Below are 18,070 nucleotides of genomic sequence, written 5' to 3'. Positions count from 1 at the left end.
TCGCAATAATTCCAACTTACATTAAATACACCACCGTTTATAATAAATGAAAATTTCTTCGTCAACTCAGCCTCCCCATTCCTCGGACCTTTCCGTCCGCCGCCTGCACATCCACATCCCCATCTCATCGCGATCTATTTGTCCCCGCCCTCGCTGATTGGCACAACCTGCATCAACAGCCCAAAACAACGAGGGTCCTGCCAAGATTGGGGCTGAAATGACGTTGAGAATGAATCACCTGTGGCGCATTACGACCAACCCGTCTCAACGGTTGACCATTCTTGATGATCTGGCGCCTTTTCCAAGAGAAAGGGGCATAAATTCGGCAATGCGGCTTGTTGGATAGGTTTAGTAGTAAGGTTGATGCTTGTTTGTGACCATGGTTCTGACGTCAAGGAGGAGTGCTGGGAAAAACCATTGTGCAGCTTCTGGGTACATATATCGTGATATGTCTACATATCGTAGGTTTAGACCACCCCAGTGTTGTGCGCAATAATCATTTGGTGCTGCCCATACCTCCAACATGCCCTTCTTTACACGCAGAAGCAAGTCGCCAAGACGGCAGGCCAAACATCACCATGGCCATGGCCATTCTCAGGCTCGCTATGAGCCGTATACGATGCTGCAGCGGCCAACATTTGGCCAGTGGCTAAAGCACACCCTTCTGGATATCGTTACCATGATTGTCATGGGAGCAATAGGACTCGGTGTAAGTGGCCATTCTCCCTGGCTATACAAAATGTACTTGACCACGACGATACTAACGTCTACAGGTATACATGGCTGATCCAGCGCCATCGCGCTCATTTGCAATCACCTTTTCTGACGGTGAAGTCGTCTATCCCGAATTCGCATACCCTCTCCGAGACGAAATCATCCCCATCTGGCTCGCCGCCTTCCTCGCAGCCATCATACCCATTGTCGTCATCCTACTCATGCAGATCCGCATCCGCTCCTTCTGGGACGTTAACAACGGCGTAATCGGTCTGTTGTACTCGCTCATCACGGCTGCCGTATTCCAAGTCTTCCTCAAGTGGCTCATCGGCGGGCTGCGTCCACACTTTCTCGACGTGTGCAAGCCAGGCATTACCAAGGCGAAGGAAAAGGCTGGCCTGAACCTCAAGGGGTACCAGCAACTGTACTTTACGCCGGATATCTGCACCGGCGACCAAAAGGAGATTAACGACAGTCTTGAGTCGTTCCCCAGTGGTCACACGACGGCTGCGTTTGCGGGATTCGTCTTCTTGTACTTGTACCTGAATGCGAAGCTCAAGGTGTTTTCGAACTATCACCCCGCCATGTGGAAGTTGATTGTCATTTATGCTCCTATTCTTGGTGCTACGCTTATTGGAGGGGCGTTGACGATTGACGAGTACCATAATTGGTATGATATTATTGCTGGCGCGATTATCGGCACCGTTATGGCGTTTTCGGGGTACAGGATGACGTATGCGGCCGTTTGGGACTGGCGATATAATCATATTCCCTTGAATAGAGGCGCGGCGTTTGGATACGGAAGTGGTGAAGTTCTTGATGCTGTGTTTACGAGAAAGGCGGGTTGGGGAGTTGATGCATGGGATAGGCATGGTCATGGGCATGGGCATGCGGTGAATGGTCATGGAGTGAACAGTCATGGAACGAATGGTCATGGTGCTGGGCTATCGATTCCACGGAGGGCAGTAGGCAGCGGACGGGGAGACGAGATGGTCTAGAGTGGTTTAGGGGTAGGGAGAAGCATGTTGTTTCCGGTTGATGCGTCGGTTGATGCGTCGGTTGATGTTGGTTGATGGGGTTGGTTGACAGCTCATGATGATGATACCACATGTTATAGGTTATGAGATACCAGACTGCAATGTTATGAGATCATACTGTAATATAAATAATGCTAAATGCACCAGGCTTGTACGCACAGTGGATTCTCTTACACAATGCGGCGGCAGTTGATGTTCAACCTTCCCTTCCAGGAAAGTTGTCGATCCACATTGATGCATTTTGACAGATTGGCGAAGCTAGGGACCAACGACTAAATCAAACTTAATCGAGGCTTGTCTCTGTAAGAAATCAGGCGTACCTCTCCACGGTCACATCGATCGTTGATGGATGGCAATTGATGACACGTTGCGCCAGTTGCATTTATCCGGAGGCGATTGATGGAAAGTCGAATGTAGACTCGAAGCAAGTTGTCTTGAGGTTTTGAGGGTTCAAAGCCCGCAAGTGGGGCATCAATTGTTCCATGTCCACGTTCGACTTGGCAGATACACTTCAGCCATCAGCCAGCCATGATCCATCTACCCAAACCGACCCGGGGGTAGAACCAGACCGGACCGGGTGGAAACTATCTAGTGGAAATGGAAGAATCTGGCCTTCAATAAACTCGGTGCCTTTCGGAGTGCCCAGTCATCAGTCAATGCAGTCGGCATTCGGCATGTTGGCAAGCTGTTGACCAGCTCCACCAAAAAGTTGACGTCGAGTCATCATCACATTTTATCCAAAACTGCTTCAATTCATCCTATTCTCACCTACAACAACTCCATTTCCCCAATTGATCATTGCCAATTCCCCCTCATATCTCTGTCCCTCCACCTATCACCATCACCCGCCGCCATGCCCAACGACAACGACTACATCCTCACCCTCTCATGCCCCGACAAGCCCGGCATCATCCACGCCGTGACCGCCGTCTTCGCCTCCCACGGCCACAATGTGCTCGATCTCCAGCAGTTCAGTGACCCCGTGTCCCGGCGCTTCTTTATGCGCGTGCATTTCGGGCCCAAGGCCGATTCCGCCACTACCGAGCACCTGAGCCAGCCGTTTGAGAAGCTGGCCGCCGAGTATGAAATGACTTATGATATTCGGCCTGTCGCCCAAAAGATGAAGGTCCTCATCATGGTGTCCAAGATTGGGCACTGCCTAAATGACTTGTTGTTTAGAATGAAGACGGGGCAGTTGAAGATGGAGGTCAGTACTTATGACTCGATTGACTCACCACCATCCTCCGCTTTCACCCACAGCTCACTCATCACGAAACCTTCATCTCCTTCTCATACTAACTTCCTAGGTCCCCGTCATTGTCTCCAACCACCCCGACTACGAACCCCTCGCCAAGTCATACGGCATCGAGTTCCACCACCTCCCCGTCACAAAGGACACCAAGGCCCAGCAGGAATCCCAGATCCTCTCCCTCGTCAAGCAGCACAACATTGAGCTCGTCGTCCTCGCGCGCTACATGCAGGTTCTCTCCCCGACGCTCTGCGAAGCCATGTCCGGCCGCATCATCAACATCCACCACAGCTTCCTGCCGTCGTTCAAGGGCGCCAAGCCCTACCACCAGGCGTACGAGCGCGGTGTCAAGATTATCGGCGCTACGGCGCATTTCGTCACTGCTGACTTGGATGAGGGTCCTATTATTGAGCAGCGCGTCGCGCGAGTTGATCACAGCATGGACCCCAAGGAGCTGGTGGAGGAAGGGTCGAATGTTGAGAGTCAAGTGCTTGCTGCGGCGGTGAGATGGTATGCTGATCGGAGGGTGTTTTTGAATGGGTCCAAGACTGTTGTTTTTGCGTAGTTTGAGTGGCGGAATTGGGGGATATCATGAGCGATGGGCATCAAAAAGTGAGATTTAGCTCGTTAAGGGATAGATAAAAGAATGACACGAAAGGAAGTCTTATCATTATGCGGTGTCCATCTGAACAACGTCTGACTACACAGCTTCTAATGACACCCTTCATGGCTACTACACCATAAGCATGGTTGAAGGCCGCCTCCTTATGAAGACCGCACTGTTACATTACTATATTTGTACAGCGTGGCAAGCAGTCGAATCAACCCAGACAGCAGGGTCTTCAGTGGACGCTTCATAAGTAGAAACAGCCTCATAAACAACACCGTATCGAAAACTTGCTAGCTTTAGACACTGCGCCAGGCAGTAACAATGGACTCGGATGCCATATATTGTATCATGGGATATAGACAAGCCAAGTCGTCTTACTTTCACGAAATGCCACACGTATCTCACGACTGCCATAAGCACGGGTTTTCTAGTGACACAATCCCCTTCAAGGGGCCCTAATAGGTGTACCATCTATCAATCAACCACGTCCAAGGTCATGATAAATAATCGCAGCTCCAACCATGCTCAGATTCTAATACTATATTACACATAGCTGCAAGATCTTCCATATCCTTCTCCAGGACTCCGTCTCCTTCCCTCTATGTAGTTCAATAGCATCAATGTGGATGCCCGATTTGCACCTCGCGGGAGATCGCATCACTTGGCTCAGAGGTCTGCTTCTGGAACAATCTCGCTACTCCCTCCTTTCTCCAGGATATAGAAGCAGCCCCAACTACAGTTCTCCCACTGTATGGGATGTCTCACCAAAGGGCAAGTGGTGTAGAGAAAGATCGTGTATTCGAGGAGTTGTCTGTATGAGATGTGCGTACCTCACTGAGAATCAATGCTTCCATGCTTCCCTCTTGTGGATATCTAGGCAAACCTGTTTGGGAAGGGTAACTGGATTGGATTAACAAGCCGAGTCTTTGGCAATCATCTGCTTCATCAACTTGCACAATATCAGACTGCAACAATATTTCCGCATCCTGCCTGCTCGTCGCTCATTCTCGCTTTCTGCCATGCCGAGTGTTTGCTGCCGGACTGGTTTGTCACACACGCAAGGAAACTTACACCAACTCGGCGTGTAACAAACACCACACTCCATCCAGTCGTTCTATACAGTATGACGAGAACAATCAGGAACAAACTTCTCATGAATCAGGCATACCATGCAACCTCAAAGGTCAGCCGCTTGACCTCTTTGAAGGCCCATTCTTCACCCCTCTTTAAGCACGGGTTAGTAGTCACAACTTAGCCCATCATGTACTGCATGAGTCTAATTGTCAATGTATAATGTATACCTATCCCCTGTTTTTTCCCATCTACCGCATACACCGCAGTGCTATTGACCTCGTGGGCCAGCCCAAATCCAAACAGCACATGTCGCAAGGCTCAGTCACGTATTCGCACAGCGGCTGTTGTCCCCGTGTAAATCCCAATTTTAGTCCACAGTCCCACAGTGATTCCCGCATCCGCCAGGTCATCATTTCGGGATCTAACAGCCAGTCAGGGAGTCGTGCGGCCAGCAAGAAAAAAAAAAGACAAAGAAAAAAAATAGTTAGTATGATTACAATGCATTGATAAAACTCCATCGCTGTTCCCCCCCTCATCCAGCAGCAATACAGCTCCTTCCAGAACCTCAGTATAGAAACTTGGGGTCTGAAGCAAAGTTCGGCGAGTAGATTCGACTCATGCCATTTCTGTGTCGCCGCGGGGACGTCGAAACATGTATTCGCCAGTGTTTCCCAGCATTGATGGGGGTGTGCTGCTGGTGGCTCGTGCCAGAATCGGTTGATGGCAGAGACCAGTATCCAAATAAACAATAATTCGACAGCTGCCAAAATCAGACCGACTGGTAGAGGAGGAGGGGTTCGCCGACGTTTTCGATCTCGGGGATGGTACATTTCAGATCGAAGGCTTTTGATAGAACAATCTTGAAAATCTTTTGGCAACGTTAGATAATACTCTGCGAAGACACGGAGTATACCAAGAATAGAAATGGAAGATCAGATTACGTCATACCTTTTGTACGTTGATGCTGTGGCTAGTACTCGAAAAGATCAAAGACGCTCTCATTGCTTTGGCAAATCTCCTCGCCTAGTCGAAGAAAGGTTGATGTTAGATAGTGCGCTGTTGATGCAGTGTCGCATGCGTGTAGCTTACCTGATTGGAAATCTCCTCCTGGTCTTGAATGGGAAAGTTGACAAAGTGGTCATACTTGGTGCCCACCAAGATTGGAATGGCAGTCTTGTTAAACCCTCGTCCTTGTCTGTACCACTCCTTGATGCTGTTGAGCGTGCTCTTCCTTGTCAGGTCAAACATGAACAGGATGGCCACTGCGTCGTTGCATACCAATGGCAGCATGTTGACAAACTCCCGTTGGCCACCCAAGTCCCAGATGGAAAAGGTGATTTCGGTATTTCTGATGGAGATGGTCTTTTCCATAAAGTTGACGCCTAGAGTCTGAATATAGTCTTCGTCCCAGCTGCCCTCTACGTACTTGACCATCAGGGAGGTCTTGCCAATCTGGGCATCGCCAACCATTCCAACCTTGATGACGACATGGTTCCGTCCGTTTTGGGGCTCGTTAGACCCTTGCCTATAGTCGCCGTGAGCCTGATGTGTCGGGTTGGACAGACCGCTGGCGGGCCGTGAGTGTGAAGGTGCTGAGACTGGAGGAGTATATCGATGGGCGGGGTCGTCGTCTTGTCGTGGGCTGGCGGGCATAGCTTGGTCTAACGACTGGCTGTGCTGGTGATGGAAGCCATTGTTGGACGCAACGTGCGGGGAGCCTTCGATGCCGCCAAAGGTGTCGTCGTGGCCGTCGAATTGGGGAGCGGGCGGTTGAGGTTGAGGTTGAGGTTGGTGTTGGTGTTGGTGGTCCATGTCCATGTTGTCGACTGCGGCCGCGTGCTCGAGAGGTGCGGCGGCCGCAAGGGGATCTGTTGAAGGATCCAGCTTGAAAGAGATGCGGGCGTGATGTGTTGGAGAGAAGAGAATGAATGGCGCGGCCGAGGCCAGAGGAGTCGGAGAGGTTGTAATTCAATCCAGCGTACGGAGTAGAATGAAGGGCAAGCTGTCGGATGGAAGATAAGAAGGGAGAGACGGAACTCTCGACGTCTGACTTCAGCTGGCGGGACACATGCAGTCTGGTCAATAGTTGGGCAATGGTGCTAGTAGTCGATGGCGTGTGCCAGACTGGATTGTCCGTCAGCTTTTGCGGAGAGGCGGGCACACCACCACGTCTGGTGGGTTGAGGTGTCCGGTAGTGGTAGTGTCGAGTGATTCGTCAAGCTTCAATGTTGGACGAGATGGGTTGTGATTGACGAGGGCAAGGCCAAATACCGTAAATAAAACGGATGATGGGGGTCGATTTCGGGATGAATGGCGGTAGCTCGAGATGTGGCCGGGACTGACAACAACCATCAATGTGAGGGAGGGTTTCAGATGATGGGGAGATGATTGGGGTTGAATTTTGACTCTGAAGCTACCAGTTGACACGGTCTGGTAGACGAGACTGGACTGGAGGCACTGGGAGCACAGGGCGGATGGAGGCTCTGACCTCACAAGCCAAAGGTCTGGTCTGGTGAGGTCAACGGTACTTTGCTGGTACTTTGGGACACACAGGTGAGCACAGCATTCATTGAATGGTCAACTGGTGCCAGCCATGTTGCAGTGGCCCGTCTGGTCTTGTTGGCCTTTGATTCGATCAATTGATCTGACGCCCAACTGGAACCCAGGGGTCATTGTCCAGGCACAGAGGCGTTAGTGGACGCTGGTGCCCTGACCCCTCATGCTTCAGAGGATGGGATGCCTATCAGATGGTCCAATTAGTGAGTCGCATTGCTTGAGAGCTGTCAACAGGCGCCAGCGGGACGGAATTTCCAAATGGCCGGAAGGCATGGCCGTATCATGCTGTCAGCTGTGGGTCAATGATCCAATCTGATCTTGAAAGCATCGAAACAATTGTGAAAGTCAATTTCGGGGCCAGCAGCAGACTCGACCTTCTCCGTTCTGAATTTCAAATGTCATCGATGCAGTCAAGCTCCCCCATGCGTACTCTGTACATATGCCACCAACTCTAGCCACTGTGCTTGTGCTCCTGGCTGCTGTGCACCCGCCAATGACTTGGCATGGACATGGAGCAGACCGATTGACGCTTGTGACGTGACCTTGACGTGAGATTGGGACCTGGCTTGACGCGCCCGTTCGCGCTCGTGCACTCCAAGAGGGTCAACACGAATGCAACCAGACTGTTGTCAGACAAGGCAGCATCATCAGTCATCAATCATCAATCACATCTGCAGGGACTGTGCCACGTTATTTTACGTTGGCATCGGAGTACTGCCCGCGCAGCTATGGTCTATCGGGTCTGGTGCGAGGCTGTTTCGGAATCTTCATCGGGTTAGGCACCAATTGTGTCTGGTTCAATGTTTGTTTGCTGCATGTTGGCTGCAACGGCCTGGCAGCAAAGTAAAACAAAACACCAATCATCAACCATCACCACGCCGAATCAAATTCAGGGCCAACTGCCACTGCCATCTGCCACCTGGAAACGAATTGGCTCAGGCGAATCTTTTCTCCGACCATGCCTGCATCCATCCCATCTTGCAGCGAACGGTTCGGACACTGGCAGACATGGACCCTCGCGGCTATCACGCCACAGCCACAACAGCACATCATGCCATTTGATCGGAGTTTTAGACTTGAGGCTGGTGAAGCGCGGTCCGGTGTCGCCTGTATCGACATCATCATCAAAATGCAGCCAGGACACGGCTGACACCAGACGCAGTTCATGTGATTCGCTCTCATCACCCTAATCTTCGTCCTTCCTTGCATCCGACTCATCTCTCCGTGCCATTGAAAAAGTCTGCCTTCAATTCAGTTCTCTTTACGTACTGTTCCACTGCAAAGCCCTCGCATCTCGTAACCTCCATCCTCAAGAGGATAAGAACCAAGCAAGCTATTATGTTTCCAATGCTATGATTGGGTCTCTTCCCCACACAGATACTCCAAGGCTTGCATCGGGTCCCCATTCCCTCAGACAGCAAGCTTGGACCAGGCGGCTTCGGCAATTGATGACTAAGGAAATCGTGGCGGGCACCTGCTTTAACTCCCTCCGAACGAAAGGTCCCAGCGCCCAACAGCCGCCCGTGAAAGCTAACGCCGGAGGTCGGCTAGGTCCTTCAACGCTTCTCGTCTCTTTCTCCGACCAAAAAAACTTAATCCAGCTTCTCTCGTCAACACCCTGACTCTTCCCTACGCATTTGATCTCGCCTCGTTTCCTGCTTGTATCTCATTCACATCCTCATCCTCGCCTTTCCACACAATGGCTTCAATTGCTTGCTCCTTGCGCGCTGTCGCCCGACCCGCGGTTATGCGCTTGGCTCCCCGCGCTGCTGGCCGCACCTTTATGACTTCTCGCATGTGTATGTCCGACCTAGCTCACGCCCAGATACAGTACCAGCTGTTCAATTAACCGTTCCGATTATCAACTGACTTTGTTTGTGTTCTTGCAGCCCTCGTCAAAAAGTACACCAAGGACCACGAATGGGTCGACCTGTCCGCCGACCGCAAGTCCGCCACCATTGGCATTTCCCAATACGCCTCGGAGCAGCTTGGTGACGTCGTCTACGTCGAACTCCCCGAGACGTCGGGCGACTTTGTCGACGCCGGCGACGCCATTGGTGCCGTCGAGTCCGTCAAGTCGGCCAGCGACATCAACGCCCCCATCAGGTGCAAGGTCGTTCAGGGTAATGCCCTGCTGGAGGAGAAGCCTTCCACCATCAACCAGGTCCCTGAGGATGATAGCAACGGCGGCGGTTGGATCGTCAAGGTCGAGGTCGACGAGCAGGGTGCCAAGGAGTTTGACGAGCTGATGGATGCTGAGGCGTACAAGTCCTTTACCTCTGAGTAAAGGGCACATGTCAGTCGGGCACATGAGGGTGGAAAGATATATAGACGGGGTGGTTGATTTTGTCAATGCGTTGGGAAGTCAATTGATTCTATGGGAATCTCATTTGTTGCTTACTTTGTTCTTTTAACATTTGGACGCAGTTCAACCTGGCACAGGGAAAAGAGATATTTTTAACAAACTTGTTTGCAGCATGGAGCTGTGTATCATATGATTCACTCGGTGTTGTATGCACACTAGCAAGCAAATAGCTGCAATTGCCAGCCCAAAACCTCCGTCATTGCGCCATCACCACCAAGCCAAGCTTCTCAGAGCAAACAAATTGTTTTGTATTTACGTTTCACCATCAAATCCTACCCTGGCTCAACCCAAACCACTACTTCCCCTCTGGACGAGTCTTGTTAATAGCGTCCAGAATCTTATCCGCCCCCCTACTCACCAAGTCCCTTGCCACTCTCTTCCCCAGCTCAGTCGCCTCCTCCTCCGTCGTAATACTCTCCAGAACCTCCGCATCAACGCCCTCCTTGCCTGTCACAGAGACAACGGTCGCTCTGAGCCTCAGCTTGCCATCCACCCACTTTGTCTCAGCACCGATGGGCACGCTACACCCGCCCTCAAGCTCCCTCATCAGACTCCTTTCCGCCGAACACGCCAGCAGGGTATCTTTATCTTCAATCTTCTTCAGCGCCTCCAGTACAGACTGATCGCCCGCCCTGCACTCCACACCCAGTGCTCCTTGACCCACAGCGTGTAGTATCCCACCGTTATCCACGTCCAGATACTGCGAAATATGCTCGCCGAGGTCCATCCTCAGCAGTCCAGCCGCAGCCAGCACAATGGCACTTAATTCAGGATCCTCATCCAGCTTCTTGAGTCTTGTCTGAATATTCCCCCGTACATCCTTGAATTTAAGTCCGGGATATCGTCTTGCCAGTTGAGCAATTCGGCGAATGCTGCTTGTGCCAATGATACTACCGTCCGGTAAATCCGCTAGCGTCTTGTATCCCTTTGTATCACGTAGTGCCTTTTTCATTACCAGTACGTCCCGCGGGTCTTCTCGCTTCGTGACGGCGCCGAGGGTGCAGTCTGACGGTAGGGTCGTGGGCATGTCCTTGAGGGAGTGGACGACAATGTCGAGTTCCTTGGCAACGAGCTTCTCTTCCAGCTGGGTCGTCCAGAGGCCCTTGCCGCCAAAGTTGTAGAGGGCTGTATTCTGGTCCCGGTCGCCGGTGGTGGTCATGCCGTGGATGGGGAACGAGGACTCTGGGAAGATGGCTTGGAGGGAGGCGACGACGAGTTCGGCTTGGGCCATGGCGAGGGGCGACTTGCGCGTGCCGACGGTGATGGTTGAGGGTGCCATCTTGAGTAGTCGGTGTGAGAGTGTGTGAGTCTGTCGTAGTGGCTGTCGAATTGGTCGGCTTGGATGGTTTGTTGGAGTCGAATTTGAGTTGACTTCACTCGGCAAAGTTGGGCCGGGAGTGAACACAGCTGAAATATTGTTTGGAGGGGTAGCAGGGTTGAAGCTGCGGTTTTGGCGGGGCAGTTTTAGAACGGCGATGGTTCGGGGTCACAGTACGAGGACACGGTGTCAAGGGGAAGTTCGCACGATATGACTTGTGTAAGTCGACGGCCATCAGTCGTACAAAGACAAAGTCTGAGAGATTGCAAGTAAGGTCATCATTTATGTAAAAGCACTTAATTTAGGCCCTCTGCATATTCATATCTGTAGAACACCTATATTGAAGCCTGGCGTTGGCACTCCCTTTCCTTTGGTGGTCAGCTGTGGCTTCAGTACTTCAATATGATGCGGTATACACCCTCAGTCTGGTCTCAAGGCCATATAAATGCATTCTCTCACTCCATCAATGGAATCTTAACTTTAACAAGTCTCAATGTATATCATTCAAGTATCTGTCAGTATACCCAATCGGCCCAGTTGCAAACAAGAGAGACACACAAGCCCAAAAGTCGTGCAGAACCACCATGTCCTACACAAAGCAAGACAGCAAGATAAAAACACGCAATCAGGTTGTTACATGCTCCTACTGTTGAAGATTATATATATCATGATCTTACTTGATCTCACTCCTAGAACTGTCGCAGTTCTCTTCCGTCTTATACAACCACCACGACCGACAATTTGCAACTCTGAACTCAACTTCAGCTGTCCATCTACAACATGAAGCTTGTTTCTATCCTTTCTTCTGCTGCTCTTGCTTACGCAACTCCTCAAATCACAGATACGTCCACCGCACCGCCCAACTCATCTACTGCTCCAGCACCGACGACCCCCGATGGAGCCATCTGCGAGTGCGGCTATACATACTGCGCATCAGTCCTCATGGGGATGAGTAAGCGTTTTCCACTCCATACGTACATCTTCTCTACGAGATGGTAGTGCTTTAGCAATAATTGGAGCATACAATAGAAAACATCTGGCAAATACTCACCACTTACAGAGAAACCATGGACAACCAAGCAACTCGCAGACGCCTACTGCGCCACTCCAAACGCCGTCTGCAACAATGGAAAACCCAGTACTAGCGTCAACGTCGCCTTGTACATTTGCTTGTGTGAGGATCCGGGTCAAAAGCTTGGGAACAAGCTGGACTTGGTGTGTGGCTGCGACAAGTGTCTGGTCGTTGGACCGGACTTTAGGGGGAGGTGCGAGACGCCATGTCATGCTGGGCAATGTAAGGGATAAATACTGAGGGATGTTATGTTTGCTTTTAGTCATACTTGAAGTTGGGATGAGTTGTGTGAGATGTGCACGGGGGTGGATAACATGCTCGGATCAGACAGTCTGGGGGCTAATGCTAAGCTAGACTATGCAAAGCCCTCGCTACTTTGAAGTGTTTCATTCATCTGACGAAATATTTTACTTTATTCCTTTCGATTAAGAATATGAGATGCAATAATTCGGTAAAGACCTGCGCTGGTATAGTTTCAAGTTGAGATGTCTCGTCATGTAGGGTAGCGTCTCATACAGACGATTCACCAACGCTCACAACTCAAATAGGCGGTGGCATTTCTTCACGCAGGTTACCGTTCGATCATCCATCCTTATAGAACTACTGAGTCCAGGCTATTACTCAGATGTTCTGTTCTTATTGGGAAATGATATCAACGAGCTAGAGTGGGCAATGGTGCAGCCATGTGACTTGCAGCCTCATCTAATTGCCCAAATGCAAATATGAACATATTCGACCCCAGATCTAAACCACCATCTTGATCTTATTCTGTAACAAACTACGTTTGATAAGCTATCCAATGATAAAAGTACATGGCGTGACGTCGACGACAAGCCAAGCCCCGCATCTGCATGAGACCAAAGCAACATAGCATGATTGCACACAGCTATTTTGTTTTACAATGGCAGCGACTGCCCAGAAGGTTTAACAATTGTCCTTGTCTCCTCGGACAATAACATTCCAGTTGTCATCATGGAAAATCTGTCCCTTTACCCAGCCATCTTTGGCGCATTGCCTGACAATGATGCCAGCACCATCAGCTATGAACCCCCAAAAGGCGACAGTGAATGCTTCTCGGTTCTACAATTCATCCAATGTTAGCCTCAGGCACTTGAATGCATATCTTTCCAAGTCCTATTGACTTCAAGATGGTTTTGAGTTGCAGTCTTTCTTACATCGTTGCACCACCAAATTGCAGACCGGTAAGAGCAGCTGACTCGACCACAGTTACCTGGCCCAGGGCCATTTCTAGGCCGGCCTTGCTGATTCCAAAGGTATCTAGTGCCCTCATTGATTGCGAATTCCTGTGCTTCGTCCCATTTGTAGCGCGGGTTGCAATCAGTCCGATAAAAGTCTTTTCTTCGTTCCAAGTGTGAGACGTCGACGTCAGTGGAGGCAGTGATATTCGCCATGTGTTCCTCCCAGTCTGGGTTGATCTGGGTGGCCTGTCTCGCTACCTGCTCAATGGTGCCGGTGAAGTTTTGGACCACGCCTGGGAATACTTCCAACTCCCATTGGAAATCTTCTACGCCGTAGCCGGGCAGTGGAGCGGAAAGCAGGTTCGAGCCGATGTCTAGAGAGGGAGAGGGAGCGGCCGTCACCTATGTTGTAGGATATCAGGGTTAGTCATTTGTAAGAATGAACAAACATGTAATCACTGGGCTTCTTACTCCGGCTACTAAAAGTGGAAGCAGCGTGAACACGTTGGAGGTCAACATGGTAGCTCTAACTGATCGGTTGGAGTAGAAGATGAAGGAAGTCGAGCTCGCCAAGGTTGACGTTGACGGACCTTTGCATGCCTTTGTAAGTGGAAATCGCGTGCAATTTATCTTCCGTCTCTCACGACATGCTTTGCCCCTTTACTTGTAGAAACAGTGTTGGGCTGTTGTCACGGCCATAACCGTCTTACGTCCATAGCGTTGAGACACAGCTTATGTGAGTTTTGGGATTGTCAAATCAACGAACCGGCAAACTACAAGGCAGATATGGCAAACAATAGAGAGAGCTGACAATGTTTACTCGACGCGCCGAGTCAAAGATTCACTAGGCACCGTTGCCATTTGTCAGTGTTGGTTGAAGCGTTTTGATGCGAGTTGCTCACCAAAACTCTGGGCCGTTATCTGGCCTACACTCTTCCTACGCGTAGTTGCAAAGGCCGTTTTTGGATTTCAACAAAGCACTTTCATCGCGACTTTGAGACTGCACACCTTAATTGTTTTACAATGTCTCATGTAGATTGATTACTCCGCAATCTTACATTATAGAAGCGACTGCATGTCTTGTTGACAAGTATAGTATCATAAGCGACTGTATTTCTTGACCAAATTATTGACATGTAACACATAACTAATTGCATTTTTGACTAATCTTGTTGAAAGGGTACACTATCCAAGAACCTCACCACCGGGTATCTTACCCATCATGCATGTGGCTGAGCAGTCAGCACATTTGAACCAACACCTTCACACACCAACACAATCACAATCCCTCCATCATTATACGGTTCCGACCAAGGCTCAGCTTTGGGCAGAACGCGTGTCGCCATGGTCCAACTGGTTAAATTAAGCCCCGAGACACTGATCAGTGCTCCGCGTCGCAGTGCTGCCGTACCAAACTCAGACGGAACTCTTGTGCTCTTTACCGAGTCCACGCATGAGATTGGAAAGGGAACAACAACCGTGCTGCGCGTGCTGACCGTTTCGAGTAACACCTCTGTAGAGCTTACCGACGAAGAGGGCGTGCACGACGCGCACTGGCTCCCCGGCACGCGAGACCACATTGTTTATCTGAAGGCTGGGGATAAGGGCGTCACGCAGGCTGTAGTTGCCAGTGGGAGCAATGTTAGCAGAGAGCGTTATGTGGCCGCTACATTCGACGCGCCTGTGGCGAACTTGAAGTTGAAGGCTGTGGACGATGGAGTTGCGTTTGTAGTTACGGGGTTGATTGGGCCTGATGGAAGACTTTATAACGAGACGGTTGTTGACAAGCCGTCGACGGTGAGGGTATTTGACAAACCGGCAATTCGATTCGTAAGTCTTAATGACACTTGCTGTGTCGCGATAGTTGCTTATTTCCTCTCTTTGTAGTGGAACGAACTATACCGGTCCGAGAGGTTTACTCTCTGGTACAACAAGCTGCTCTTCCGAGATGGGAAATGGAAACTCGCAGGCGAGCTCATCAAACTTTTAGACGATGTCAATCTCGAAGGCCCCCTCGGGATGTACGGTGGCAACAGCAGCACCAACAACTTTGACATTGGATCAGCTGGGATCACCGTTGTAGCAAGGGATTTATCCTGTCGAAACCCTCAGGAAACAATGGTTTCTGTTCAAATTTACGTGCCGTTGGAGTCATTCACATCACCGCCATCCCAGAAACCCCAACAAATAATAGCACCCTCACTCCAGGTTAAAGGCTACGCAAGCAATATACGGTTTAGTCCGGACGGCGCCGTCATCGCCTACCTCTTCACGCAATTATGCGACCTTTACAACAACCATGTCCATTTTGCGCCGACGGAAACGCTCACTGTTACCAAGACACTAGGCGGACAGACACATAATAAGCGAACCGGCAGGGAACCACCCGCGGGGTTCGAATTCGCAGGCTCATCTACGACATTGATCGTACAGAGTGAGCGACAAGGAAGATCTGAACTCGACTACGTTGACGTGTTTAACGAGCGGCAGTCAAAGACGTTCTACCGCGGCGGAATAGTCAGCGCATTTCATCCTCTACGTACCAGAACATGGGATGAACTCATAGTTTCTAGCTCTTCTTTCATAGAGAGCAGCAAATGGGAGCGCATTGGTGTTCCAGAGCCACGGATCCAGAGCTTGGGAGTATCCATGAGGAATAGCGGCAAAAAGTTCGGCTTACATGGCGGTATGGTGAGAGAGTTTTGGTTCCCGGGCGCTGACGAGGTGTCTGTACATGCATTCATGGTTGTACCGAGTGATTTTGATGAACGGAAGAAGTATCCCGTTGTCGTGAGGCCGCATGGTGGACCGGTGTCTTCATGGACAGATTCGTGGATGGTTGCGGTGAGTTTTACTGCATACCACGCTGATGAACTGGTCACTAACGCGGTGTAGGCAAATTTTGCGGCTTGGGCTGAGCAGGGTTATGTGGTGATATTACCGAATTTAAGCGGCAGTATTGGCTATGGAGTGGACTTTGCGAGACGTAGGTAACGTTCTGATGATACTTGTTGACGTAGTGAGTAACAAGTGTATTAGGAGTGAATGACTCGTGGGGCGGGAAGCCATTCGACGATCTTCAGAGATTAATGACCCATTTAGCGAATATCCCCTTTTTGGATATGAACAAGGCGGTTCTGGTGGGAGGGAGTTATGCAGGGTACATGATAAGCTGGTGTTTTGGTCACGACATCATAAACAAGGTTTGTTGCAAAGTACCTGTTTCAGTTGACAATGACACTACTTACAAGCGATTAGTTCTGCTGCGCCATCTGGCACGACGGCATCTTCAACATCCCCTCGTTCCAACTCCAGAGCGACATCGTCATCAATGACAGTAGCTTTGGCTCCTCGCCCTATCCGTGGGACAACATGGCGCGTCTGGAGGCTTTCAATCCGGCGAAGCCAGAACTGCTACGGAATTGGAAGAATGCGCCTCCTACGATTATTGTACATAGCAGTAAGGACTATAGGTGTCCCATGACAGAGGGCTTGGCGGCGTTTACTACGTTGCAGGCGCACGGGGTGCCGAGTAGGTTCTTGACGTTTTCGGATGAAGGACATATTGTGGAAGGGCCAGAGAATTCGCTGGAGTGGTATAGGGTCGTGTTTGGGTGGGTGAGGAGGTGTGTTGATGGGGAGATTACTAGGGACAGCCAGACGTGGTGATTGATGGAGTGTTGGGTTTGGTTTCCCACGGCAATTGTCGGTGGCAGCTAAGAGCATTCAAAAAGCTACAACCTGAGTTGAATGGGTTGATCAAGGGCTTTCGGAGGGACTCCGGTATTGCAATTCATTCTTTGTACCTGGCTCCTGAGGTTTCGGTTATGCTGGTCATCTGCCACAGGAGAACATTAGATGTGGTGTTTTGTACTTGGCAAATGTGAGGTTTGCTGTCCACTGCCGCGAGCGCGACCTCGACGTCTTCATCCCCTCTAACCCGAATTACGCTCTGTATTAAGTCATGTCCGAAAATGTATCTGACTCGTCGGAAATATCCGACTGGTCTCCTGGCTCTCGGCGTCGCAAGACCTTTTTCTTGGTTAGACGTAATAGTATGGCATCGGAATATGTCGCCACTCACATCAAAGCCATAGGTCAGTTTCTCGCTGATATTGACAACCGCAGACTTGTCTTCACTTTCAAAATCGGCTCCACTAAAGACAGTTACAAACTTGTCATTGTGGGAAATCCTGAACCCTTCTGCTACGCGCTCACTGGAGCGGAACACTAGTTTCAAGTTGTGATCTTGCAAGAATTTGGTCAAGTCATCGGAATCAAACTTTGGGTGAACGGTTTTCCGGTTAATGCGGCGTCTTCCTCGAAATATATGCCCGGTGACAATGGAATCACTAGAATCCGATCAATAGTCTGCGCCGAAGTCATCCGGAAAGGAGTAATCTGACCCAGAGCTTGATGAATATGCTTCATCCGAACTGGTATTGCCACTGTCTGGACGGGAATTAAGTAGGTCAAAAACTAATCCATGCCGAGGCATCTTCCGACCGAAATCCCGTTAGCTTGGATTTCATATTACATAGAAGAGACTTACTTCTATAGGGCGCTTGATCTGCGTTATCTCGTCTAGGCAACTTATTGTTTTACAAATTCCACCACTTACGCAGAATACACTGTCATTAACAGTGGCTGCCAAAGGAAGACAATTAAAACAATCAAGTACTGTTTTCCACAGACCAGAAGTATATCGCGCAGCACAAAGAGACTTGAAGCCAAGTTTACGGCTCTCGTGCTTGGACTCGTTTTTACCGCGGAGAAGAAAAAAGTTCTTTGGGAATTTAATCTTCAAGGCAAATAAGAGACACAACGTTTCTATACTCAGATCTGTATTGCCAATATAGTTGCCAAGGCAGAGAAA

General features: G+C 50.1%; 9 protein-coding genes across 9 annotated transcripts; 6 read left to right on the top strand and 3 right to left on the bottom strand.

Moving 5' to 3' along the window:
• Positions 1-523: 523 nt before the first annotated feature.
• VFPPC_06496 (pap2 superfamily protein) lies at positions 524-1,712 on the top strand (the record flags this gene model as incomplete). The annotated part of the gene is made up of 2 exons (XM_018285518.1): positions 524-709; positions 774-1,712. The coding sequence occupies 2 exons, from the start codon at positions 524-526 to the stop codon at positions 1,710-1,712; spliced, it is 1,125 nt and encodes a 374-aa protein (XP_018142705.1).
• An 892-nt stretch (positions 1,713-2,604) lies between these two features.
• On the top strand, positions 2,605-3,565 carry VFPPC_06495 (formyltetrahydrofolate deformylase; the record flags this gene model as incomplete). The annotated part of the gene is made up of 2 exons (XM_018285517.1): positions 2,605-2,958; positions 3,059-3,565. The coding sequence occupies 2 exons, from the start codon at positions 2,605-2,607 to the stop codon at positions 3,563-3,565; spliced, it is 861 nt and encodes a 286-aa protein (XP_018142704.1).
• Positions 3,566-5,453: 1,888 nt separating this feature from the next.
• Positions 5,454-6,502, bottom strand: VFPPC_06493 (protein TEM1; the record flags this gene model as incomplete). The annotated part of the gene is made up of 3 exons (XM_018285516.1): positions 5,454-5,552; positions 5,633-5,707; positions 5,774-6,502. The coding sequence occupies 3 exons, from the start codon at positions 6,500-6,502 to the stop codon at positions 5,454-5,456; spliced, it is 903 nt and encodes a 300-aa protein (XP_018142703.1).
• Positions 6,503-8,939: 2,437 nt separating this feature from the next.
• VFPPC_14059 (2-oxo acid dehydrogenase, lipoyl-binding site) lies at positions 8,940-9,527 on the top strand (the record flags this gene model as incomplete). The annotated part of the gene is made up of 2 exons (XM_018291830.1): positions 8,940-9,039; positions 9,130-9,527. The coding sequence occupies 2 exons, from the start codon at positions 8,940-8,942 to the stop codon at positions 9,525-9,527; spliced, it is 498 nt and encodes a 165-aa protein (XP_018142702.1).
• A 373-nt stretch (positions 9,528-9,900) lies between these two features.
• On the bottom strand, positions 9,901-10,884 carry VFPPC_14058 (porphobilinogen deaminase; the record flags this gene model as incomplete). The annotated part of the gene is made up of 2 exons (XM_022428902.1): positions 9,901-9,903; positions 9,964-10,884. 2 exons carry the CDS (start codon positions 10,882-10,884, stop codon positions 9,901-9,903), a joined length of 924 nt encoding a protein of 307 aa, XP_022284333.1.
• An 819-nt stretch (positions 10,885-11,703) lies between these two features.
• VFPPC_14057 (hypothetical protein) lies at positions 11,704-12,424 on the top strand (the record flags this gene model as incomplete). Its single annotated transcript, XM_018291828.1, has 3 exons — positions 11,704-11,875; positions 11,984-12,138; positions 12,350-12,424. The coding sequence occupies 3 exons, from the start codon at positions 11,704-11,706 to the stop codon at positions 12,422-12,424; spliced, it is 402 nt and encodes a 133-aa protein (XP_018142700.1).
• A 495-nt stretch (positions 12,425-12,919) lies between these two features.
• VFPPC_06491 (hypothetical protein) lies at positions 12,920-13,713 on the bottom strand (the record flags this gene model as incomplete). Its single annotated transcript, XM_018285515.1, has 3 exons — positions 12,920-13,075; positions 13,171-13,596; positions 13,666-13,713. The coding sequence occupies 3 exons, from the start codon at positions 13,711-13,713 to the stop codon at positions 12,920-12,922; spliced, it is 630 nt and encodes a 209-aa protein (XP_018142699.1).
• An 825-nt stretch (positions 13,714-14,538) lies between these two features.
• On the top strand, positions 14,539-16,863 carry VFPPC_14056 (oligopeptidase family protein; the record flags this gene model as incomplete). The annotated part of the gene is made up of 5 exons (XM_018291827.1): positions 14,539-15,024; positions 15,082-16,038; positions 16,090-16,180; positions 16,234-16,397; positions 16,453-16,863. 5 exons carry the CDS (start codon positions 14,539-14,541, stop codon positions 16,861-16,863), a joined length of 2,109 nt encoding a protein of 702 aa, XP_018142698.1.
• Positions 16,864-17,680: 817 nt separating this feature from the next.
• VFPPC_16341 (hypothetical protein) lies at positions 17,681-18,053 on the top strand (the record flags this gene model as incomplete). Its single annotated transcript, XM_018294094.1, has 2 exons — positions 17,681-17,688; positions 17,741-18,053. The coding sequence occupies 2 exons, from the start codon at positions 17,681-17,683 to the stop codon at positions 18,051-18,053; spliced, it is 321 nt and encodes a 106-aa protein (XP_018142697.1).
• Between the last annotated feature and the right edge of the window lie 17 nt (positions 18,054-18,070).

Source organism: Pochonia chlamydosporia, chromosome 5 (assembly GCF_001653235.2).
Source record: "Pochonia chlamydosporia 170 chromosome 5, whole genome shotgun sequence".
NCBI lineage: Eukaryota > Fungi > Ascomycota > Sordariomycetes > Hypocreales > Clavicipitaceae > Pochonia > Pochonia chlamydosporia.
The sequence above is the reverse complement of the archived record's forward strand: the minus strand, read 5'-3'. Positions and strand labels throughout refer to the sequence as shown.